This window comes from Phyllobates terribilis, unplaced genomic scaffold, assembly GCF_046119375.1.
Source record: "Phyllobates terribilis strain yellow unplaced genomic scaffold, ASM4611937v1 Scaffold_9__5_contigs__length_417890890, whole genome shotgun sequence".
Taxonomy (NCBI): domain Eukaryota; kingdom Metazoa; phylum Chordata; class Amphibia; order Anura; family Dendrobatidae; genus Phyllobates; species Phyllobates terribilis.
The window spans coordinates 160,620,293-160,647,318 of record NW_027362769.1 but is presented as its reverse complement, the minus strand read 5'-3'; the positions used below and the strand labels follow the sequence as shown (position 1 = coordinate 160,647,318).

The 27,026-nt window shown below is 43.6% G+C and overlaps 1 protein-coding gene across 5 annotated transcripts in view; it reads right to left on the bottom strand.

Moving 5' to 3' along the window:
• The window catches only part of LRP1B (LDL receptor related protein 1B), a 2,071,868-nt gene that overhangs the window by 262,384 nt on the left and 1,782,458 nt on the right, over positions 1-27,026 (bottom strand). For 3 of the 5 annotated variants that reach the window (XM_073647246.1, XM_073647248.1, XM_073647249.1), the window contains exons 56-60: positions 24,489-24,672; positions 11,431-11,516; positions 10,126-10,269; positions 7,271-7,452; positions 6,595-6,794 (exon numbers count right to left, since the gene is read on the bottom strand). In XM_073647246.1, the coding sequence (XP_073503347.1) occupies positions 6,595-6,794; positions 7,271-7,452; positions 10,126-10,269; positions 11,431-11,516; positions 24,489-24,672 (796 nt within the window). The remainder of the gene's footprint in view (positions 1-6,594; positions 6,795-7,270; positions 7,453-10,125; positions 10,270-11,430; positions 11,517-24,488; positions 24,673-27,026) is intronic. The other 2 variants (XM_073647247.1, XM_073647250.1) reach the window with 1 other exon arrangement.

Sequence of the window (27,026 nt, the reverse complement as noted above, 5' to 3'; positions counted from 1 at the left end):
TTATAAAGTAACAACCCATAAAATACACAACGTCGAATGTGCATAAAAAACGTAAAAAGGATGACGGGTGCTTGGCCTAAAACTCATTGATAACTCATGAACAATAAAAATTGTTGCATTTTTTTTTTTTGCTTTTTTTTTTTCATCGCCTTTCGCTAATTGCTTTTAATACTTTGCAACATAATCTTGCGTTGCTTGTATGAATCTGTATCAGCCTGTACTGAGGTAATTAGTTTGGCTCCGAAATGCAGCAAAATGTTTAGGAATTAGGGAAGAAAAGTACAAAATGTTAATATATTGAAAAAAAAAATCTTTATTAGGAACATTGATAGAATCATAGAGGAAATGTTAAAGTGTAAGTTTTTTAAATGTATTTATTTATTTTTATTTATATTTAGTTTCTAGGGTATCACAAGATGGAAAAAAATATCTGAAAGTGGATTAATATTATCATTTGCAAGTGAAAAGATTTACAGTAGAATGAGATGTCTTATTTTATTGCCTGAGCCAAGATAAGCAGGTATCACATTAGTGATAGAGTGTGGACAGACAGCTGTTAGAGAACAGGATTTTCAAGGGAAGGATGGTGATTTGAACCTACGTTAGAGATGACCAGATCTTTTGAAATTCAAATTTGCTGGGTTCACCAAATTTTCCTCCAGAATTCAATTTGAGGTGAATCTAAATACTAGAAAACTTGCAATTAGTTGGAAAATACACATGGAGGAGAGGAGAGAGCGAGAAAGGCAAAGAGAGATAGAGAGCATTAGACAGATAAAGAGAACCTTGCTGACCAAAAGAGCTTATACCCTACTGGAGAACAGAGGAAGAGAGGACCCCACTGACCATACGAGATTACACTCTACAGGAGAGAAAGAGAGGACTCTGCTGACCATAAGAGCTTACAATCTACAGGAGAGAAAGCGGACCCCGCTGACCATAAGAGCTTATACTCTACACAAGAGAGAGAGAGAGGACCCCGCTGACCATAAAAGCTTACACTCTACAAGAGAGAAAGAAAGGACTCTGCTGACCATAAGAGCTTACACTCTACAGGAGAGAAAGAGGACCCACCTGACCATAAGAGTTTACACTCTACAAGAGAGAGAGGGGACCCCTATGACCATAAGAGCTTACACTCTACAGGAGAGAGAGGGGACCCCACTGACCATAAGAGCTTACACTCTACAGGAGAGAGAGGGGACCGCGCTGACCATATAGTAAGAGCTTACACATTACAGGAGAGAGAGGGGATCTCGCTGACCAGAAGAGCTTACACTCTACAGGAGAGAGATGAAGAGAGAGAGATGACCCTGCTGACCATAACAGCTTACACTCTACAGAAGAGAAAGATAGGACTCAACTGAGCATAAGAGCTTACACTCTACAGGAGAGAGAGAGGATCCCGCTGACCATAAGAGCTTACACTCTACAGGAGAAAAAGAGGACCCCGCTGACCATAAGAGGAGAGAGAGGGGACCCCACTGACCATAACAGCTTACACTCTACAGGAGAGAGAGAGGACCCCACTGACCATAAGAGTTTACACTCTACAGAAGAGAAAGAGATGACTCTGCTGACCATAAGAGCTTACACTATACCGAAGAGAGAGGACCCCACTGACCATAAGAGCTTACACTCTACAGGAGAAAAGAGGACCCCGCTGACCATAACAGCTTACACTCTACAGGAGAGAGAGGACCCCGCTGACCTTAAGAGCTTACACTCTAGAGGAAAGGGGACCCCGCTTATCAGAAGAGCTTACACTCTGCAGGAGAGAGATGAAGAGAGAGAGGACCCTGCTGACCATAACAGCTTACACTCTACAGGAGAGAAAGAGAGAGGACCCCACTGGCCATAAAAGCTTACACTCTACAGGAGGGAGAGTGTTACGCAGTGACTCTGGAGATGGAAAATGACTGCCGTACAAACTGTGCTCCACTGGAAACCGCTGATCTGTGATGGCCCCGGTACTGATCCCCACTGTACAAGGTGTGATAGTCCGCTAGCTGTCATAGTTGTAGGGTATGATGGATAGAGCTAAGTGGCAATGCACAATGACTTTAGCCTGCTCTACGATGCTTCAGCAGTGTGGGAAATGGTGTAGGACAAGTTTTTCTTTTTGTGAACGATAGATGGAAGAGTTCGAATTTGTGTGAAACCCCAAATTTCAGGAAATTCATCTCAAACTCGATCTGCTCATCTCTGCCTTATATAGGTCTAGATTCCACTTATTCTGCTATAGAGCATACCTTTTTGCCATTCTCATTCATTTGTGGTCAGAATTAAAAAAAAAAAGAAAAAACAGCCACACTTGGATGAAGATGTTCTCTTAAATTTACAAAGTTCACGTTCCTCAGAACCGGGGTAACTAAAACTTTTTTTTTTCTCAACCCATTACAACTGAAGCAGTGGTATTAATGTACACTATGACTTTGGCAAAGTCTTGGCAGATGCAACTGTGTATATTAATCTGTGCTTAAATGTCATTACTCTAACTTTTCCGGATACATAACATTTGTCGGGTCTCAGCAGACTTCGCTTAATGCAGTTAAAACATCTGCTAAAAATGCACAGCAACTCGGTAAACAGGAAATCCGAAAAAGCAGGGGACTAGGAAGCACAACAATTTAGAGTCAAGTGTGTCCCCGGAACGACACATCTCCACGTTCCATCACTCAACTTACAATGACAGCAAAATGGAAATTAAGTTAGGAGAGATGTCGAGGTTCCTGCAAAATTAAAGTCTATCGGTTACCCACTCACCGCTCCGAGTGGGCGCTAAAAACATCAAAACTGAGAATAGTCAAATGTCGGGAATTAGTGACAGATATTGTATCTCTTGCTCCAGTGATGTCACAGGATCATAATTAATAGATTTCTGTATTCCTCAATGATAGGTAGTCATACACCATAACAATGATGGGGATTTTTATTTACCCAATCCAAATTTCTCTTATAACCGAGGAATCCCTTGGACTAAGAAGAGTAGATAACATATCCACAATACACAGGCTATACATAAAAAATATTCACGTCTACAATATTACAAAACCAGACCGCATAAAACCTATTTATATGGAGGACACTATATGGCTTAGTTCACACATGGTGTATTTGGTGTGTATTTTCCGCAAGGATTTTCAGCAATTGGTGAGGTTTTGATGTTGCAGATTTTCAGCATTTACTGCATTTTTTAATGTTTTTTTTTACAAGCATTTTTATTGTTTTTTTCTTCTGGGGGTTTGGTCTCTTTTTGATATTTCAAATTTTAAGGCAACTTCCTGGTATTTAACTTAGATAAACTCATTTGTGAATTACATGATTTTTAATGTGTTTCCGCTGCAAATCTACGGTAAAGGTTTCTCTTTGTGGAGAGTGACAAGACAGGCCTGGCATGTCAGAGTGAGGAGACTTGTAGGCCATGCATGCTCCTCTGGGAAATTAAATGTGCAAATTGCCTCTTAAGAGAGGAAAAGGACTAGAACGCTAGCGCCAACTATTGGAAGCAGAAATCCTAAAATTCAATATCGACCCTTTAACGAGCCTTGCAATATGACCTAGGATAAAAGCCAAATCAGAATCTCAATTTGTAGACACGGTGTTTCGGGGTGTTGCCCCTCGTCAGTGCAAATTATGAGATCTGATTTGGTTTGGTGAGAGGCTCAAGACTGTGATCCTTTTGGAGAGTGACAAGCCAAGGCTGACATGTCAAAGTGAGGATATAAGCCATGCAATGCTCCTCTGGGAAATTAAATATGCAAATTGCCTCTTTAGAGAGGAAGAGGACTAGAGCTCTAGCGCCACCTATTGGAAGTAGCAAAAGCACACTAAAAATGAATATGTGTTTTTTGCGTCTGGATTTTGCTGATCTCATTCAGGTCTATGAAAAAATCTGCAAATAAAACGTATATACACAGCAAGAGAAATTAATATGTTAAGGATTTCAAACACGTTCCAGAGGTCACTTTAAGAAGCATTAAAAAACGGGTAAGAAAATTTTATAAATCCCATTCATTTTATTGGAACTGTAGAACATTGTGTATTTTTGCACAGCAAAATGGCCCAAATTGTGGGAACTGAGTGACGCGTTCCCTGGGCCGTGGGGGAACCCGGAGCTGGGCCTGTAGATGCTGGGGGTTGTAGTCACCGTGGCGTTGACCCGGTCCATGACCCAGGTGGTCAATCCAAGGGTAGTAGATGTATATAGGTTATATAATGTCCGACTACGCCACCTGTGGAGTGCGGTTAATAGAGACAGCTGCTGCGGAACAGTCCTCTGAAGCCGGTAGTATAGCAGCAAAGGTGGTATAACTCCCCACAGGAAGAGTTAGCTTCAGGGCAGTGTGTGTGGATGATGGTGGTTGTGCAGGGTTTCGTGGTGCAGAAATAACCACAGAGTCCGTATAGTGCAGTCCCAGGGTCTTTACTGGTAGCAATTAGACAGGCCTGGACTGGAGTACTGGCTAGAGATAAGAGTCCGGTCAGTCTGGGAGCAAGCATAGAGTCCTCCTGGACAGGTGGAGTTGTAGGCCTGCCGTCCTTACTATACTCTTTTGGCTTCTCTGCTTATAGCTGTGTTGTAGCCCACGTCCCTGAGTGTAATGTGCTGTGCTCACCCATATGGCTGGAAGCTCGGGCCTTGTGGATGCCTCGCTCCTCCTTGGCGGTACTGGTCCCTCGGTGCTGATGAGCCTCCGAGCGTCTGATGGGGGCCAGGAGACCTGCAATCTCCTGCCCTACGGTATCTACTGCTGGGTCTGGAATCCCCCCCACAGCCTCGGACTCCGGTGTCCGGTTCTCTGTGTATTCTGGCTAGGACTAGCTATCTCCAGCTCCAGTCCCTAGCTCCTAACTCCTTGATGTCCTAAACTCGACTCCTCACACTAGACTAAAACTAACCCCGCCTCCAGATCCAGTAACCAAGGGGAGGGTCCTCCCCTTGCTGGTTTGAAGCCAGGAAGTGTTGCAAGTTCCTGACCAGGAAACCCCTGCTTGCCTCCAGACATGGCATTACTTCTTTTGAGGGAAGCAATACCACTGTGGCAACCAGACCCTCTGGGGTGCCACATGAGCCTTCAAATAGAATCCGCCACAGTTCTGCTCATATTTTCCGCACTTATTCCTGCGCCAATATGTGTATGGGCTCTACTGAAGTCAATGGATCCCAGTGAAGAGTGCAAAAAATTCAAGCAAGCATAGTAACAAGCAGCTACTGGTCATATTTAGCCATGGCCATACATTTCTATGGATTCCATTGACTTCAATGGAACCCACAATAATCTATGAGAACCCGAGCATGTGAAGTAACAAGTAGTTACTACGGAAGCTCAGTCAAACTGTTGAAGTCATTGGAGCCGACAGAGGTTTATGAAAAGAAGAAAATGTTCAGTGACAAGAACTTATGCCATGTTCATAGACTTTTATGAACTCTATTGAAGTCAAGGAAGCCCACAGTAGTCTATGACTATCAGAGCATCAGAGCATGAGCAGTAACCAGCAGTTCCCATGGAAGCTCTGCCAATTCCATAGACGTCCATGGGCTCTATTGAAGTCAATGAAGCCCACTGAAGTGTATGAAAAGTGGAGCATCTGCAGTAACAAGCAGCTTCTTTGCAAGCTCTGCCATGTTCATAGACTTCAATGGGCTCAATTTAAGTTAATGAAGCCCACAGAAGTTTATGGAAAGCAGAATTGTTCAGGATTTAGATCATATATATATATATATATATATATACATATATATATATGTGTGTGTGGTGTGTGTGTATGTATATATATTTGGTAACAGTGTTTATTTTGACTTAAATTGAGCCCATAGAAGTGTATGAACATGGCAGAGTTTGCATAGAAACTGCTTGTTATTGCAGACGCTCTACTTTTCATACACTTCTTGTTCTCCATTGACTCAATAGAGCCCATGGAAATCTATGGAATTGGCAGAGCTTGCACCAGAACTGCAAGTTACTGCACATGCTCTTTTGATCATAGACTATTGTGGGCTTATATATATTTATATTTTTGGAATATACAGCATATTCTCTATCTATCTATCTATCTATCTATCTATCTATCTATCTATCTATCTATCTATCTATCTATCTATCTATCTATCTATGTGTTTTTTTATATATATATATATATATATATATATATATATATATTTAGATTTAGATTTATATACATTTTCTTTCATTAATATTTTTTTGCAATTTATCTCAATAAAATATATAATTCTGTTTGGTAGCAGTGCATTTTTATACTTTTTTATAATATACAGTATATATCTTTTTGTTATAGGACTTTATAATAAATTTTTGATCGTGAATAGAAAACATTCTAGGTCCATTAAATTAGATGAAAGTACAGTCTTCAAAATAAATAATTTATATAAATGATGCAGTAATAATAATAATAATTATTTGAAATAAAACATTCCCGTAAAATGATACATTCATAAAATAAAAATATCACATGCTCATTTTTATCCCATTATTTCGCTCTTTTTAAAATATTTTAATATTCATGGGAGAAACACATAAGTGTTAGACTACACAAGGTAGAACATAAGCCCCGCTGAGCCGTGCTTCCTACCTTTGTGTCGATGGAATCCATCCATGTCAGAGAATTCAATATGATTCTCATCAGCCCAGTAAATTCGCCTGTTGACATAATCTATCGTCATGGCCGTCGGTCTGGAAATCATTGTTTCTATGACAACACTTTGATTGGATCCATCCATCCCAACGCGCCCGACGTGAGGATACTCGCAGCAGTCTATCCAGTACAAATACCTATGCAGAGTTAATAAACAAGATGTTTATTTGAGTTTCCAATATTTATTTTACGTCCGACGCGCCCGGTATGAGGGGGCAAAGGTGGAAGCGGGGGGCTATGATATTTATTGAACTACAGCAATGTCACTCAAGGCGTCTGACTTCTTCTTCTATTCAATAAATACTTTTTTTTTAATGTCATGTCATAGGATATTCAATCACACGAGGAGAAAATAAATAATAAAAATCTCTACTTTTGCTTTTGAAGAAATGTATTTAGTTTACTATAAAAATTAAATATATCAAAATAATAAAAAATATCGGATCTAAAATTTTTGCTACCGGCAGCGCCCACTAGAGGCAGGGTTCAATACCTGTATTCAGTTAGCTCCTAAGCTCCCCCTAGTGGTGGCTGCCAGAATACAAAATTCTAGCTCTATAGTCAGAATAATAATAAAAAAAAATATATATATTTTTTTTGGAATGAGTAATACCTTGATTGAGGATCCAGTGATAAGTCTCTTAGAAACTTAATTGCTTTGCTAACAAGTATGGTGGGGAATAATCCATCCAGCCTGGAAACTTCGATAACTCGCTTCTCTGTATCAAACCAATAGAGGTTCTTCCCAATCCAATCCACGGCAAGTGCGTTGGGTATAGCGGTGTTATGTATCACCTTAAAGAGGAACAGTAGAAAGTAAGTGGATTCAACTTTTTTGGAACCTGTATAAGTAGTTTTTGCATTTGTTAAATAGGGACTGTATAGTACTGAAGGATTTTTATCATTTCTGCAACCCTAGTCATGGTCATAAGAAAGTATATGCAAGCAAAGATTATGGGCATCAGGTGGTCTGGGGAAAAAAATGGGGGAGTGCAGTTGTTTACGGACCTAGTAAGTTATCTAAGTTATCTATTCTAACAGAACTAGCGCATTTTTTTATTTTTATTTTTTGGAGTGGGGAGGGGGACAGTAAGGGGCAATGTTGTTGTAGCAAGTTGACTCATGTAACCAGACTAGTAATCGTTCTATTAGAATTAATTATGTTTTTCTTCTTTTTTTGCGAGCGTGGTGTGTGGTTATGTTGCTCTTCTTTTCAAAGAATGACAAAAAATGCCACATTTTCAATTACTTTATTATGGAGTTATGTTTATAGGAGTTGTCCGGGACTTTAACATTGATGGCCTATCCTTTTATATATATATCTATATCTATCTATCTATATATACAGTGCTGGCCAAAAGTATTGGCACCCCTGCAATTCTGTCAGATAATACTCAGTTTCTTCCTGAAAATTATTGCAATCACAAATTCTTTGGTATTATTCTCTTCATTTAATTTGTCTTCAATGAAAAAAAACACAAAAAGAATTGTCCTAAAGCCAAATTGGATATAATTCCACACCAAACCTAAAAAAGGGGGTAGACAAAAGTATTGGCACCCTTTGAAAAATCATGTGATGCTTCTCTAATTCGTGTAATTAACAGCACCTGTAACTTACCTGTGGCACCTAACAGGTGTTGGCAATAACTAAATCACACTTGGAGCCAGTTAACATGGATTAAAGTTGACTCAACCTCTGTCCTGTGTCCTTGTGTGTACCACATTGAGCATGGAGAAAAGAAAGAAAACCAAAGAACTGTCTGAGGAATTGAGAAACCAAATTGTGAGGAAGCATGAGCAATCTCAAGGCTACAAGTCTATCTCCAAAGACCTGAATGTTCCTGTGTCTTCCGTGTGCAGTGTCATCAAGAAGTGTAAAGCCCATGGCACTGTGGCTAACCTCCCTAGATGTGGACGGAAAAGAAAAATTGACGAGAGATTTCAACGCAAGATTGTGCGGATGGTGGATAAAGAACCTCGACTAACATCCAAACAAGTTCAAGCTGCCCTGCAGTCCGAGGGTACAACAGTGTCAACCCGTACTATCCGTCGGCGTCTGAATGAAAAGGGACTGTATGGTAGGATACCCAGGAAGACCCCACTTCTTACCCCTAGACATAAAAAAGCCAGGCTGGAGTTTGCCAAAACTTACCTGAGAAAGCCTAAAACGTTTTAGAAGAATGTTCTCTGGTCAGATGAGACAAAAGTAGAGCTTTTTGGGAAAAAGCATCAACATAGAGTGTACAGGAAAAAAAGAGGCATTCAAAGAAAAGAACACGGTCCCTACAGTCAAACATGGCGGAGGTTCCCTGATGTTTTGGGGTTGCTTTGCTGCCTCTGGCACTGGACTGCTTGACCGTGTGCATGGCATTATGAAGTCTGAAGACTACCAACAAATTTTGCAGCATAATGTAGGGCGCAGTGTGAGAAAGCTGGGTCTCCCTCTGAGGTCATGGGTCTTCCAGCAGGACAATGACCCAAAACACACTTCCAAAAGCACTATAAAAAGGTTTGAGAGAAAGCACTGGAGACTTCGAAGGTGGCCAGCAATGAGTCCAGACCTGAATCCCATAGAACACCTGTGGAGAGATCTCAAAATGGCAGTTTGGAGAAGGCACCCTTCAAATATCAGGGACCTGGAGCAGTTTGCCAAAGAAGAATGGTCTACAATTCCAGCAGAGCATTGTAAGAAACTCATTGATGGTTACCGGAAGCGGTTGTTCGCAGTTATTTTGGCTAAAGGTTGTGCAACCAAGTATCAGGCTGAGGGTGCCAATACTTTTGTCTGGCCCATTTTTGGAATTTTGTGTGAAATGATCAATGATTTGATTTTTGCTTCATTCTCTTTTGTGTTTTTTCCTTGCAAGCAAATTAAATGAAGAGAATAATACTAAAGAATTTGTGATTGCAATCATTTTCAGGAAGAAACTGAGTATTATCTGACAGAATTGTAGGGGTGCCAATACTTGTGGCCAGCACTGTATATATATAAAAACAAAAATAGGAAACAGCATAAAAAATGTTTTGGTGCAAAAAAGCCCCCCAGATACATACCAGTCCTTTAAGTATCCATATAAAAATATGGAGGCAGAACACAGAATAGAATGAAGTGATAAGATTTAATAGCCCATATGGCAACATTTCGGTCCAAGGTTGTGGACCTTTCTCAAACCTTGAGAAAAGTCCACAACCTTGGACCGAAACGATGCCATATGGGCTATTAAATCTTATCACTTCATTCTATTCTGTGTGCTGCCTCCATATTTTTACATATATATATATATATATATATATATATATATATACTGTATATATATATATATGTATATATATAATTTTTTTATTTTTGGGGGGGTGGGAGTAGGGATGATGCTATTGAATACAGATGTTATAAAGAGCCCTTACGTGTACATGGTGCTCCCATAATGTAGGTTATATAGATGTTACACTGAAGTCATATTGCTATACCTTTACGTCACTGCCGTTCACAAACATCCGATTAACGCGGCTTCCGTTGGATCTGCTGGAATCGATCCAATAGACAACCTCTTCTCTGTAATCAAAGTCCATTGCAATTGCATTGTTTAATCCCTGACAAAGAATACAATCATTCTGATAATGTTGTTAAGCTGCCAGTAAATGGAAGGGCACAATTACACACATATATTATGATACGGTTCAAAAAAAAAAATCAGAGCGCGATAAAATTAGACACGGCTTCATTTAAAAACATTCATGAGAAAATGTAAACAATTTAGTTAATGCATTGATTTCTGCACAGAAAATAAATACAGATGTTGTAAGTGTTTCATTGTCGTCTCGCATCGGTGCTATTGTTGTTTAACACCTTCCTAAAACACATCACAAAGTTTAACAAGTGCTTTGCAGAAGTTATAATTAGCTGCATTTTTTGTTTCTACCACTAGGTGAAGTATGACAGTAATGTACATTCTACTGAACAACATGACAAGTGGTCAGACAGGGAACTGCAAATAAAATGTATCAATAGGTAAACTTTGAAAGTTTCTCAAATAACAGAAAGTATATTATAAAAGGTTTTTTTCTATTACTTTTTATTAGAGTGACCTTCACATCATTTCTAGATTACCAAGAGCCAGGAGAGATACCATAAAGAATGAGCAGCACAAACTTAAAGGGGTTGTCCCAAGTTTGTAAGATATTCATAGGATAGGGATAATTTACTGATTGTTGGGGTGGGGGGGGGGTCCAACAGCTGGGATCCCGAGAAAAGAGCTCTCCAGAGGCTAGTCTAAATGAAGCGGAGATAGTGCATGAGTTTGCCTAATGATACATTTTTCTGGCAGTACCCAGCCAGACCACACGTTGTGCTGTTCAATAGAATGCACAATAATACATGGAGACTTGGCTAGATCTCAAGATCCCAGCGGTCAGATCACCAGGGATCACAAAGTAATCCCCTGTCTTTAGGATGGAGGTTAACTTACAATCTTGGGACAAGCTGAAATGTAAATACCAGAATAAAAGGCATGACAGCCATTTTGGGGCCCAGCTGGGTAGTGGGGCTACAATTAAAGTGTAAGAGGTGATGGAAAGGAGAAGGAATGGCAGAAGATAATGGCCAGTAAAGGACTGAAGAGACAAGGAACATTAAGGGGCCCTGGACAATCAGAAGTAAATGACAAATTCCTCTCTGCTACCTCCCAATCCTTGATTGTTACCCCTAAATATGACATAATATTGAATAGGCTCGCGTTTTGCTAGCACACATATTCACATTGCTAAACATCTAACCTGCTTCAGCATAGTGTAGTTAGATCCGTCCGTGCTCATTCTTCTTATTTCATGGTGGTCAGCGAGGAGGAGGAAAGGGTCTTCCGCTAAACTCAAGAAAAAGTTACATTTCACTTTAGCCACTGGACAAAACACATTCAAAAGTTTACACTGAGTTTTCTGGAAAGTAACAAATCTTATAAATCGTGCGCAGCAATGATTATGGGGTTATTATAAACACTTAATAGGAAAGTAATTAAATCCCCCATAAGGGTTGTAGCCCAAACTGTCGGAAAAACACGCAACTAGTTTTCAAGGTGACAACCCACTAACCAATAAATGATGCTGTATAGGTTGTCAGCTAGTTTTCCACATACAGAGCAAATAGTTTTTGACAATTAATGAGGTTTTCCACTTTTAAAATAGTGGTCCCCGAACGATGGCTCTCATGTAATATAAGAAATCAGACGATACTCACCCTCCCCGGGTCCAGGGTCAACTCTGCTCCGGTCTTTGTATTTTGGCTGCAGTAGTGAAGTCATGTTGGCAGTACCTATCACCACTGCAGCCAATCACTGAGGACAGCAGCTCATGCAATCTAAATCAGAGCCATTGATCTCAGTGACTGGCCTCAGCAGTGAAGTCACATTGACAATGCCAATCACAGCTGCAGTCAATCACTGAGATCAAAGGCTCATGCAATCTTTATCAATATAACCACTCAGCTTAGTGTTTGGCTGCAACGTTGATGACATGTTGTCAATTTGTGGCATTTACATCTGAAACATTAAGCTCAGTGATTAGCTGCAGTGGTGATCTATGCAGTGGTGATGTCATGTTGACAGTGCCCATCACCGATGCAGGCAATCACTGAGATCAATGGTTCATGCCAACTATAGGTTTAACCGCTGAGCCAAGTGTTTGGCCGCAGTAGTGACGTCACGTTGACAGAAGTGATGAGCGAACGTGCTCGCCACTGCTTGGAACTCGCCCAAGCAACACGGTGCTCGACAAGCTCGGCGCTCGCCGAGTATTTCCGGGTTGCTCGGGCAGGAACTCGGGTCCCCTCCCTGCATGTTTAGCGCTCTTTAGAGAGCCAATGAACATGCAGGGATTGCCTGCCATGCACTGTAATGCCGTAGCCATGTTGGTTGTGGGTATTACAGTGATTGGCTGGCCGCAAAGCATCATCAGGTCTATATCAGACCTGACACCGCCATGCTCATCACAGTCACTCCGGATCAGACAGTGTAGGGAGAGCTGCTGCTGCGTCAGGGACAGATTTGATCGTGCATTAGGTAGTGTAGGGAAAAAAACTGTACATTACATATATCCATCTTAACAAACAGTCCTTCTGAGGACTAATCCATCTGCAGAGATATCGGGCAGGCAGGGTGTATATGCAGGCAGTGTATATAACAGACTGCAGTGCATATAGCACAAAAGGCTCCATTCCAATTCTGCCTTCTGCTGCTGTTAGACATTTCTAGAAAAAGGCCCAGGTCTCAGGGGCCAGGAATACTTTTCTTTGGATCTTAATCCTCATTATTTGCTTAAAAAGCAATCCAGAGAACACTATTTTTCTGCGCCATTTGCTTGTTGGCACTGCAGAATACAGCCAGGTCCTTTCCATATTAGAGCGCTAGAAATCCAGCTATTTAAAACTGTGTTTTCTCCGTCAAACGGATCACATATACGTTGTCAGAAAATACTGCCATTTCTGGCCTCCATTAAAAATTTCCTTTGGTGTGTGATTGAAGCAATTCACAGCAGTTTGCTGTTCAAACTACCTACCTACAGGCCAGGTATTTAAAACTCTGTTTTCTCTATCACACAGATCAAATATAAGTTCGCTCCAAACTCAGTCATTTGTAGTGAGCGTGGAAGATGCTGTCCTCCATTTAAAATGGGCAAGGCACATGGCAAGGGATGGGGAACTGGACGTGATGGTAATGGTGCATGCAGAGGCCGAGGACAAGGCCGTGGGCAAGTCGAAATTGTGCCACAACAAACACCCACATCTTCTCGCCTGACCTTCCTGTTCCAATTTCTAGGGGACTGCAGCACACCACTAGTGATCCCAGAGCAGTGTCAAAAGGTTATTGGTTGGATAGCGGATAATGCTTCCAGTCACTTAGCTACCACCACCACCACCCTGTCTTCCACACGGTCAAGTCTCAGTAGCCGTGAGTCTGGACCGCATATTCCTCACCCTGATCCTCCTTCCTCCCACCATGCCAAGTACCCAGAGACAACTGATCCCACACTTGGACACTCTGAAGAGCTGTTCACTTTTCCATTTATAGATTCGGGCCTCTCGCCCGGTCCACTTGAAGCGGGGCAAGAGGAGAACGCGTGTAGCGATGCCCAAATATTTGAGCAGCCATGGTCACACGAAAGCGACGGTGGGAAGGTGTCAAAAGAGGTGGACGATGATGAGACACAATTGCCAGAAAGTCAGGAGGAGGACCAGGGAGCGGAAGTGGAAGACCAGGTGGTGGATGATATAGTAACTGACCCAACCCGGCAGGAGGATATGCAGAGCGAGGACAGCAGCACACAGGGGGAGGGAGGCAGAGCACCCCAACAGGCAGGAAGAAGCAGTGTGGTGGCCGCAGACAGAAGTCAGGCAACCGTACCCCGTAACACCAACACAAAGGAAGTTGCCAGTACAACTGTTAGGTCTTTCCGAGTCTGGTTGCTTTTTAAAGACTCTGCCGATAACCCCAAAAAGGCCATTTGCACCACCTGCCAGGCCAGCATCAGCAGGGGTGGCAAAACGACCAGCCTGACCACCACCAGCATGATCAGGCACATGGCAGCAAAGCACCCAACTTTGTGGGCCTGAACCTCAGGGTCCAGGAACAGTGTCTGCGGGTGGCACCATTGCTTCTTCCGCTGTTGTGCATGCAAGCCAATCCCCTGTTCATGGTGCATGTGAAGACGCCTCCTGCCCTGCACCTGTCATTGCACACTCTCAAGTAGCAGCATCAGGAAGCACATCCATGTCCTTGTCCCAGCGCAGCGTTCATTTGTCCATACCCCAGTCCTTGGAAAGCAAGCGCAAATATGCAGCCAATGCCCCACAGGCCACACTACTAAATTCTCACATTTCATGACTGCTTGCGCTCGAAATGTTGCAATTTAGGCTCATGGAGACGGAAGCATTCCGCAACCTTATGGCGGCGGCCGTCCCTCGGTACTCGGTCCCCAGCCGCCACTATTTCTTCCGGTGTGCCGTCCCCGCATTACACAAGCACGTGTCCCAAAACATTAGCCGTGCTCTCAACAACGCAGTTACCGGTAAAGTCCACCTAACCACGGACACGTGGACAAGTGCTTGTGGGCAGGGACGGTACATCTCGCTGACGTCACACTTGGTTAACATAGTGGAAGCCGGGACCCAGTCGGACCTTGGGACGGAAAACGTCCTCCCGACGCCAAGGATTGCGTGCCCTAGGTCAATCAGGGTTGCCCCCACGGTCTACAGCTCCTGCACCTCATCCTCCTCAGCCTCCTCCTCCTCTTTAGCCTCCATCTCCGAAATGACCACATCAGTCACAAGCTGGAAACACTGCAGCACTGCCTCGGCCAAGCGGCAACAGGCTGTGCTGAAGCTAATATGCTTAGCTGAAAAACCGCACAATGCTGAAGAGTTGTGGACAGCTCTGAAAGAGCAGGAAGATCTGTGTCTCACACCACTGAACCTACAGCCAAGCATGGTCGGTGTGACAATGGCCGGAACCTTGTGGCGGATCTGAGGCGAGGTGAGCTCACACACGTACCATGCCTGGCCCATGTGCTTAACCTCGTGGTTCAGCGGTTTCTCAAATCCTACCCGGAGCTGCCGGATCTGCTTGTCAAAGTACGCCCCCTGTGTACCCGTTTTAGAAAGTCCGCTACAGCTTCCGCCACACTTGCAGTGTTTCAGCAGCGTTTGCAGCTTCCGGCTCACAGACTGGTGTGTGATATCCCCACGCGTTGGAACTCTACACTGCAGATGTTGGGAAGGATTTGTGAGCAGAAGAGGGCAGTTGTTGAGTACCAGCATCAACAAGGCCGTCGTATTCAGTTCAGACTCCACACATAAGACCTCAGTAGTGGACATGGATGTCAGACATATGTACCATCCTTCAAAACTTTGAGGACTCCTTCAAAATGGTGAGCGGCGATGATGCCATAATTAGCATCACCATCCCGCTTCTCTGTCTTCTGAAACGCTCTCTGCTCACAATCAAAGAGGATGCATTGCAGGCAGAGCACAATGAGATGGAGCAAGGAACCATACAGGGTGAGTATACACAGCCAAGCCTCATCTCATCCCAACGTGGATTGGGTGACAATGAGGAAGAGGAGGAGGATGAGGAAGGACAGGAGCTAGTTTCATGCACTATAGATGGTACTACCTGCACAGCTGTCATACCGTCTGTTCAGCGTGGATGGCCAGAGGACAGAGAGGAGGGAGAGGATGAGGAGGAGAGCATGGTCAGTCATCCTCTTGTTGAGGGCACGGAAGTCTTGCCTGTTAGTAGTCTGGCACGCATGGCTGAGTTTATGTTATGCTGCCTTTCCAATGACCCTCGCATTTTCAAAATTTTGGGTGACAGTCATTACTGGTTGGTGACACTTCACGCTACAAGGAGAACTTTATATCTCTTATTCCTGAGGTGTACGGGTCTACAAAAATGGGGCAGTACCAGAAGGCCCTTGTTGCGGAACTATTAAAAAAATTCCCATCTGAAAACGCTGGCGGCAGAGGGCACACTTCGTTGGACAACCAAGGAGTACAGGCGAGAGAGACACAACTTCAATCCAGCAGAGGCAGGGGAACACTGTCAAAGTTCTGGGAGAGTTTTCTCAGACCTTCCCATCGCTCAGGCCCTGAGGCGCGGGGTACTCTCACAAGGAGTGCAAAATTTGGGAAGATGCTGAGGGAGTACCTTGCCGACCGTACCAACGTCCTCCGTGATTCCGCTGTGCATTATAATTATTGGGTATCCAAGCTGGATGCGTGGAATGAACTGGCTCTCTATGCCTTGGAGGTACTGGCCTGCCCTGCCGCCAGCGTTTTATCAGAGCGGGTTTTAAGTGCCGCTGGTGGAATTATAACTGATAAGGGCATCCACCTGTCAACTGAAAATGCTGACAGGCTGACTCTTATAAAAATGAACAAGGGCTGGATTGGGCCAGACTTCTCAACACGACTGAATGATAGCAGCATAACATAAACTCAAATCCAGTGTCTTTTCTTGGGAGGTGTATCCCCATGCACTTTTCCACACCCACACATGGGTATACGCTTCCTGATTTTGGCTATTTGCTCTTGTCCTCCTCCTTCTCCTCATCCTCCACCACCATATCACCAGGGTGACCGTGGTCCATTATGCAACACCCACATAATATTTTTAAATGGTGTTTATGATGCCCGTAAAAAAATGTTTTATACAGTATGTTCATGTATACCCCCCAGGGGTAAATGTTTGTCAGCCCATACACTTAGTGCATGGGCATTACAAGTATAGGAGGCCCGCTCCTTTCTAATGGGAACATTTTTTTATGAGGCCCTCCTCCACGTCTCTTCCAAGGGGCATAGAAGTGCCTCCAAATTTTTGGCAGCCTTGCATTCACTGCATAGGCCAACTCTATGGGAGACTCTTTCCTTTCTAATGGGAATTTGTCGTTACTGTGGCCCTGCTCTATGTGTCTTTAAATTTTTAGTGAGGTTTTTCCTAAAATTGGTCAGCCGTTGGACTCACTGCATACGCTATAACTGTATAGCAGACTCTCTCCTTTCTAATGGGAACATGTCGTACCTTGCTACTGTGGCCCTGCTCCGTGTGTCTTAAAATTCTTTGTGGGGATTTTCCTAAAATTGGTCAGCCGTTGGACTCACTGCATACGCTATAACTGTATAGCAGACTCTCTCATTTCTAAAGGGAACATGTCGTACCTTGTTACTGTGGCCCTGCTCTGTATGTCTTTAAATTCTTAGTGGGGTTTTTCCTAAAATTGGTCAGCCGTTGGACTCACTGCATACTCTATAACTGTATAGCAGACTCTCTCCTTTCTAATAGGAACATGTCGTACTTGTTACTGTGGCCCTGCTCTGTGTGTCTTTAAATTCTTAGTGGGGTTTTTCCCAAATTTTGGCAGCCCTTGCAGTCACAGCATGGGTATTACCACTATAGGAGACCCTCTCCTTTATAATGGGAACAATTTTTTTACTGCTTTTTACCCTCCTCTATGTCTCTTCAAAGGGGTATTGGGTTGCGTCCAAATATTTGTCAGCCCTTGCAGTCACTGGATACGCAATAACAGTATAGGAGACCCACTTGTTAATAATGTGAACAACAAAGTATAGCCGGCTGATGGCTCTCTAACAATAGCTAGGGCCGACTGCTGTCCTTTTAAGAATAGTAAGGGCCATCTGATGTCCCTATAAAAATAGGCTTTATGACTTTCAGAGTCCCTCTATCATAAATAAAACAGGATGAGTCTGATGATGTGTCACACACCACATTGCCAGAAAAGGTTGTAAAATGTTAAAATGACATTTCCCGGTGAATGCATTTGTCTTAAAAAATAACATAAAAAAAACAAAACTATAGGATCTTTCTTTAGCATAAAAAACAGCATCACCAATTTAACCTCCATGTAATCACATTGTTCAGCTCATGCACCTCCTCCTCCATCTCCGAAATGATCACATCAGCCACAAGCTGACAGCACTGCAGCACTGCCTTGGCCAAGCGGCAACAGGCTGTGCTGAAGATAACATGCTTAATGCTTAATTGACAAACCGCCCAGCACTGCAGAGTTGTTGAAAGCTGTAACACAGCAGCCTGATCTGTGGCTCTCACCGCTGAACATACAGCCAGGCATGGTCGTGTGTGACAATGGGCGGAACCTGGTGATGGAGAAATGACAGCAGGGGTAGATACGGTATTCCCTCTATGCCAGTCCTTTCACCGAGCTAAAGAATATGGCTGTAGTGAAATACAACTCCCACTGAGAAGCTGTTTCAGATTGAAAAACATTGCATTGTGCCCACCAGAGGATTTGATTCTGAGGGCTAACCTTTCTCACCCGCTCAAGAGCCCCATAGAAGCTGCAAAGTTAGCGCTATTATGAACTCTCCTGAGGTAGAAGCCAAGGCACACCAGAGGATTCTTTGGTGGGACTGTCCAACCCTGCCGAGAAGCAGTCATGGCTAAGAAAAGTGTGTGGAAAGGTTCTTAGACACTCTATGGCTGTTTTATTTACTGAGGAGGAAACACACGCAAACACGGGGAGAACATACAAAGTCCTTGCAGATGTTTTCCTTGCTGGGATTTGAACGCAGGATCCCAGCGCTGCAAGGCTTCAGAGCTAGCCACTGATCCAATGTGCTGCCGTTCACCCTCTAATATCTAACAGGCTGGAGAAACTTGCACCTACTGCCACTCTATCTACATCTCCTTTGTGAGAAAATGTATTTGGGCAGCCTCTCAGTCTACCAAATAAAATTTCTGAGAAGGAAATTGGGGATGGCTTTTGCTACTGGTAATGGGGGCAGTGCTAATACCATGGCGTCTTACCATAGTTTGCTGGAAATATTCCAGGCTGGTAGGAGGCAAGCAAATTCCCACAGAAAAGTACCAGCAGTAATGTTCAGGCCACATTTCAAGTGCAAGCAGCTTTAGAGGACTTCCTGGGAGAAACGACACGCAGGGTAGATACGGTTTCCCTCTATGCCAGTCCTTTCACCGAGCTAAATACAACTCTCAGCCAAAAAAGTTGTGGACTGGCTCCGTACCGTCCCTGGCCACATTCACCTGTCCACGTGTTTGTGGTTAGGCGGTCCTTCCCAGTAAGTGCACTGGGGAGGGCACGGGTAATGTTGTGGGACCCGTTCTTGTGGAAGGCGGAGGCGATACCGGGAAATATAGTGGCTGCTGGGGACCAAGTATGGACACCTGGCCGCCGCCGGCATGACGTTGTGAAAAGCTTCTGCCTCCACAAGCTTATAAGGCCATATTTGAAGTGCAAAGAGCTGCCCAGAAATCTGGCAGTTTAGTGTTGCGGCTGTGTGACGCTGGAAGCCCTACCCTGGGGGATGGGGGACTCAGAGCCGGGTCCTATGTTGTCGATGGGGTGCAGCCATGGCCCGGACCCGCTCCGTGCCCAGGGCCGTCACATTAAAAAGGATGGTACGGGCTTATCCGGGTTGAGTGGCTGATCTCGACTACGCCACCTGTGGCACCTGGTGAAGGCCACCAGCGCAGCTGCAGTCCGCTGAGGCAGGATGTTATGGCAGCCGTCGTTGGTACTACTCCCCACGGGCGGAGCAGGGCCTCAGGGCAGAGAGACAGGATGGAGGGGGTTGTAGTATAGGAGGTCTGGTGCTGCATAGTGCGGTGTAATGCAGAATAAAGAGTCCGGAGGCCATAGGGGTTAACTTCCAGGGTTTTTACTCACGGTGGAGATTGCAGTTGAAAGGCTTCTCCCTGCTCCTCGCGGAGTTCTGCGGTCACCAGAGACGGGGGGGGGGGGGTCCGACAACCTCCGAGTAAGTCCAGTGTTCAATCAGGACCCTGCACCAGAGTGTTCCTAGACTTCAGACCAGGTCCTTTCCTGTCTGTGTGTGTGTAGATAGGCCGGGTCTCCCTCTGAACTTCACACAGAAAAAGGGTATGGGTGGCAGCTCCGCTCCTTCCGTTACCCGGTGGGATTCTCAGGGCCTACCGGGCTTCCCTGACCAGGACATAGAGTAGCAAGGTCAGGTGTCGGGGGCCGGTACCCCTCTTGCAGCCGGAATCCCTCTGAATAGATCAGGTTGGCGAGGACAGGTGGCGTATACCGCTCCGTCTGCATCCTCTCAGGATACATTTGCGGTGGAGCTACACTCCTAAGCTCCGGGCCTTCTTGGTCATGGTCCTTGACCGGGCTGAGACATACATTATCTGCAACCTGCCCCTCGACCCAAGGCCAGGATACGAGGGCCGTGTCTCCATCCTCTGCAGGTCCACACAGGATCCACGCTCAGGTAGGGAGATCACGATCAAAGACCAAGAACCAAAATGGCTGTGTATTAAATATGAAATTTAAAGTGTCACTAAAATGTGAATCCTCCACCCTCACCCACTAATTAGTTCCCCTATCTCTTGGTTCCCCAGTCTCACAACTTCCAGTAGGGGCAGTACCTGGTGCCTACTAGCCCCCTCTGGTGGGAGAAGTGTGGTGTTGGATGTGGAGGGAGGGTCCTGACCATCGCACTGTTCTTACCTCAAAGGAGGAACACTACACCCCAATAAAGAGGTGCAGCATCCCTGTGGCGATCGAACCCTCAGGGGCGCCACATTGCCTGTGGGTGGGTGGGTGGCTGCATACTTGCACTTGCATTCCAAGTAACAGAAAACTAAGCAGATGGTGGCCTCTATCATCATCATGGCCTCACCTCGACACTATGAACTCTCCTGAAAGAGAAGCCAGGGCCCACCGGAGGAGTCTCCGGTTCTCTGGTGGGCCCGTCCAACCCTGCCGAAAAGCAGACCTGGCTAAGAAAAGTGTGGGGGAAGGTTCCCGAACACTCTATGGCTGCTTTTTTAATGTGGATCGGCCATGCTCATGCATGTTATTTCTCAAAACGCATTACAGATCAGGCCATTGTCCAACTCTGTATTCAAGAAATTAAATGCGCAAAGAAAGATGTGTATGTGTGTCAAAGCACCACTGGCAAGTGCGAGTTGATGTTGGACAGGCAGCCATTTCTTCTGCAACAAGCTCAATTACAGGACTTCCTGGGAGAAATGACACGCAGGGTACATATAGTTTCCCTCTATGCCAGTCCTTTCACCGAGCTAAATACAACTCTTAGCAAAAAAAAGTTGTGGACTGGCTCCATACTGTCCCTGGCCATATTCACCTGTCCACGTGTTTGTGGTTAGGCGGTCCTTCCCAGTAAGTGCACTGGGGAGGGCATGGGTAATGTTCTGGGACCCGTGCTTGTGGAAGGCAGAGGCGATACCGGGAAATATAGTGGCGGCTGGGGACCGAGTATGGACACTCGGCCGCCGCCGGCATGAGGTTGTGAAAAGCTTCCGCCTCCACGAGCCTAAAAGGCCACATTTCAAGTGCAAGAAGATGTCAAAAATTAGGCAGTATAGTATTGCAGCCTGTGGGTGGGTGGGTGGCTGCCTACATACTTGCGCTTGCATTCCAAGGAATGGGGTAGAGAAAACTTAACGCTGCAGTGGGACAAGGACGTGGACGGTGATTGTTGCAAGTCTGCAACGACAGGTGCATGGCGGGAGGCATCTTCGCATGCGCCAAGGATCACTTATGATGGGCACACTTTTAGGCAGTGACCTGGGAGTCAGAGATGCTTCCAGAGGTCTTCCCCAAGCTGTTCCCATGTCTTTTCAGCACTGTATGCATGTGTCTGATGATGTGTCACACACCACATTTCCTGGTGAATGCATTTGTCTTGGTTGAAAGTAATGTAAAAGTGCAAAAACGCTACATGTGAACATAGCCCAAGGTGTGGAGGAGTATTTTTGTTTTTGGTTATTTATTTTGCCTTATATACAAGTCATTACCCTGGAAAGGATGTTCCTTAACATATTTCCCAGGAAAATGTATTTTGTTTTTGTTTTTGTATGTTTTATTGTTAGTCCGTAAAAGTGGCGTAATACTCTGACAACGTTGTTGATAGCAGTGATCTGGGAGTCAGAGATGCTTCCAGGGGTCTTCTTCATGCTGTTCCCATGTCATTTGATCACTGTTCCCATCGATTTGGGCAATTTTTAGGCCCTCTGCAGACCACCGGGGGAGCCGCCTGAAAAATGCTTGAGTTTCCCATAGACTAACATTGGGCTCGTTGCTCGGGTCGAGCACCCGAGTATTCCAATTTGCTTGACTCAAGCAACGAGTACCCGAGCATTTTAGCGCTCGCTCATCACTAGTTGACAGTGCTCATCACCGCTGTAGCCGGTCATTGAGATCAGCAGCTTGTGCCATCTACATCAGAGTCATTGAGCTCATTGATGTTACATTGACGATGTCCATCACCGCTGTAGCCAAACAATGAGATCAGCAGCTTGTGCCATCTACATCAGCAAAGTTGCTGAGCTCAGTGATTAGCTGCAGTGGTGATTTGTGCTGTTGACATAACATCAGGTCACCACTGCAGCCAAAACCCAAAGACAGAAGCAGTGATGGAGAGTCATGGAAATCCAGTTTCAAGACATGCAAACTTCTGCAATCATTGTTTTGGCTCCAATGTAACAAAAATAAGAGAAGAAGCAACAAATTCTTGCTTACATATATTGTACAGTTTTTGTATACAGTTCCTATGGAGACTTATATGTTACCATGGTTACAGACTGAAAAAAGCATTATTTGGCAGTCATAAGTCACTTTTTCTTCTCATTCAACTTGCTAACGAATAGATAGTAGAAGAGAGGGCAGATGGGAGTGACATACGACTGCAGGGTCAGGTTACATACAGCATTTGCAATTTATAATAATGGAGAGATGTATACATGGAAAAAAAGGAAAGATTTTTAGCAAAACTGTTTTGCATTAATTGTTTCAGATTCCTTTAGAAGCATTGGAGCAATAAAAATTATTGCAAAAGCATAAACACCCTGAGAAGAATTATTATATTATTATTCAAATATTAAGGCTAAAATAAATAATTTGATACCCCCCCCCAAAAAAAAAAAAATAAATAAATAAATAAAAAATAATCAATAAAATAAAGTGTAAATAAGGTTGCTTGAAGTGCTGGAATGCATGCTGCAGTGAATCTCAATCATTAAAAGAAGAGTAAAGAGTGTCAATAAAGAGAACCTGTCGACACAATTTTACACATGTGATAGTAATGTGGCTGTACAGGACCTTGTCGCCTAATTAAAATGATACCTTATTTGTAGAGATCCGATGTGCCAGTCATGAGCAATTTAGAGTAGAAGCTATATGCAAATCAGGCTGGATGTGCATGGGGGCGGGACAATGCACTTGGAAAAATGAGTCTGACTTGCTCAGCCTGATTTGCATATGACTTCTAAACCAAAGTCCTCATAACAGGCACATCGGATCTCTGCAAAAAAGGTGTTAAAGTATCAGAGGACAAGCTCCCACATAGCCATGCCACAAGTTCTTATTGTGAAAAAACATGCTGATTGGTTACTGTGTTTCTTAAAGGGAACCTATCAAAATCCACCTGTCATATTTTGAGAGATCAGAAACTGAAATCTAGTGATCTGATTGGCTTCACACGGCAACACTAATTCTTGTAAACTTCATAAACTTTTTTTTGCACTAATTTTTGCACAGAAGGCCTCTGCATAGCAACCACTAGCTTAGAGAAGACCATGATCCACTCGTAGAGGCATCATTGATATATACATTCACATAGACAGACACCCAAATCTTAATAGCAATTGTAAAGAAAAATAGGATTATCTGCAAATTGCCTCTTCAGAGAGGAAGAGGACTAGAACTCTATAGCGCCACCTGCTGGAAACAGCAATACTACAAGTCACAATCGACCCTTTAACGAGTCTTGCAATATGACTTAGGATAAATCCAAATCAGAATCTCAATTTGCAGACACGGTGTTTCAGGCTATTGCCCCTCGTCAGTGCAAAGTATGAGAATTGATTTGACTAGGTGAGAGGCTCTGGACTGAGGTCTAAGGGGTAACGTTTCTCCTTTTGGAGAGTGACAAGCCAGTCCTGGCATGCCAATGTAAGGAGGTTTATTAGCCGTGCAATGCTCCTCTGGCAAATTGCCTCTTCAGAGAGGAAGAGGACTAGAACTCTATAGCGCCACCTGTAGGATCAAAGCAAAGTTTTTACATTTAGCATGAATCTATTATTTGCTCACTGTATGTTGGTTTTGGTATTTGAGTACAGTATGGCGGTCTTCTTAAATTCTTTTCTAAAAATCAAAGTTTTATCCTTCAAACGGGTGGAAAAAAAAAATGGAAAAATGGACTAAAATCACCGAGAGAGTTCTCAGCCGAACACATAATGACATCTTATCCTCCCGCACATCACTCGTCATCCGTCACTACATAAATGCCTTTGTGATACCTGATAGAGATTTGCAGCCATTTTGATTTTCGGGGTGTATTTCATACCCGTCTGAACACAAGCACTTGTACGTCCCATATGTATTGATGCATTGCTGGCTACAGGGAAAACCGTCTGAACATTCATCAATGTCCACGCACGTCTTCCCATCATTCTTTAATCGAAATCCAGGCCAGCACTGACACTGAGGGAAAGAGGAAAATGTGCAAAAACAAAGAAATAGCTTTGTTGGATTATTCATCTCTCTATTCTCAATAATAAACTCTAAAAACAAAATAATAATAATAATAATAATAATAATAATAATAATAATACAATGACAACACACGACTCAAAGTAATGACATCACTAAGTACTTTTATAACTCTTTATATGTAATAAAGACATATACGTCTTTCTATCTGTTTGTCTATCTAATATTTCTTTGTCTTTTTTATCTACAGTTTCTAGCTATCAACAGGTATGTCCACTCTTAATTTTACACAGGACTCCAATTATTCTTAAATACAGATTGAATACTTTATCATGATATGCTAGCAAAACCCATGATAGGCGGCAATACATGTCATAACCACTAGGTGGCTACATACAGACACAAATAACATAAAAAATTCCCAACAGTGTATCAAAAATTCATGTGTGTTTCTTTGTTGTGTTTTTTTTTTTTCCAAAGCTGGTCATCTTGCATTTGTTAAGCCAAAAGTAAAGGTAAGAAAGTATTCATATCGCTCTCTCTCCTTCTGTATTTTTTCTAATATCTATCTCTCCAGTTATCTAAAAAAAAAATTTTAAATATGAAGCTGCACTGGTAGGATATTGCTAAGTGCACACCTATCGGGGATTACCAAAAACACCATAAATAACTACCCCACCCCCCAAAAAAGAGAGTAGAACTTGAACATTAATGTGCAAAAAAAAGGACTCTTTCTTAGCTCCTAAAGTGCAACGCAACATTTTGATGGCTCATACAGACTTTACAAAGTATCAATGTGCATGGGCCAAAATGTTACATTGCACTTTACGGGCTAATAAAGGGTTTGCGGTTTTTGCAGTTTAATATTAGAGTGCTATCTATCAATCTATCTATCAATCTATCTATCATCTCTATATCTATTATCTATCTATCTATCTATCTATCTATCTATCAATCTAACATCTATCTATCATCTCTCTATCTATTATCTATCTATCTATCTATCTATATATCTATCTATCTATCATCTATCTATCTATCTATTATCTATCTATCTATCATCTATCTATCATCTATCTATCTATCTATCATCTATCTAGCTATTATCTATCATCTATCTATCTATTTATATATCTATTGGAATAAAAGCAACACCATTGTAAAGGTTGGTGCAAATTCTACGACCACAAGCAAATCTTAAGCAGATATGGCTCAAAAACTGGAAACACGTATCATTATATTCCAGTATGAAAGTGAACATTAGTGTTGAGCCACCCCCGTAGTGTTCGAGTTCGGTTCGGTTCGTCGAACACCCGTGTGTTCGCCGAACTGTTCGTCGAACTGTTCGTCGAACACCTTCGAACACCGTTAAAACCAATGGCAGGCAAACAAAAACACATAGAAACACATAGAAAACACCTTCAAAGGTGTCCAAAAGCTGACAAACTGCTCAGAAGACATAACTAACACATGGAAAAGTGACAAGTACATATAGTCATGCGAAAAGAAAAGAGGTGGAGGAGTAAAAGGAGGGGGAGACACAGATATAGGCATGTCATGCCCTTCTAAAATCCAAAAAGTGAGAAGCCGACACGGCCAGTCCGCTCCTGCCCGTGCCACCTCCGTGTCGCCGGGTTTGTGCCAGAGCCGCGGTGAACCCTGACGGCCAGCCCCCCTCTCCCAATACTGGTGCCTGTCCGCTGGTGGGTCGAGCGAGCCCCCCTGTGGTGGAGGCAGCTCTAAGCTTTTTAATTTAAATTGACTCTCTAATTTGAATGAATACACTTTAAATCCATTTACAAGGATCTATTGGAGGGCAAGTCTCATGCCAGCAGCCGCGGTAATTCCAGCTCCAGTAGCGTCCACTAAAGCTGCTGCAGTTAAAAAGCTTTTATAAGGATCGAGCTCGGCTGTCCACCGCAAGGCATCCTACTGCCAGTCCCAGCCCCTATGCCTTGGGGTGCCTCCTGATGCTCTTCACTAAGTATCCCGTGGTCCCGAAGCATTTCCTTTGAAAAAATTAAGTGTCTAAACTACAGGTGGTGCAGCTTGCTTAACAGCTGGGATAATCCGCTGACTAGCAGACACTGCTACTAGGCACAAAGTATTTCCTGGGCTAGATGTAGTTAAAAATTTGTAATTAGATACTCTCGTTGGATGCTGAGAAAGCATTCCATAGAGTCTCCTGGCACGCCATATATGATTCTCTTAAAAAGCTTGGGGTAGGGGTCTAGGGGACCCTTTTATAGCCAAAATCACGGCCCTGTATCGCAATACGTTACCTAGGCTGAAGATAAATGGAACTGTAGCACCCTGAGGGCTCGGTTGCTACAGACGTATTGCAC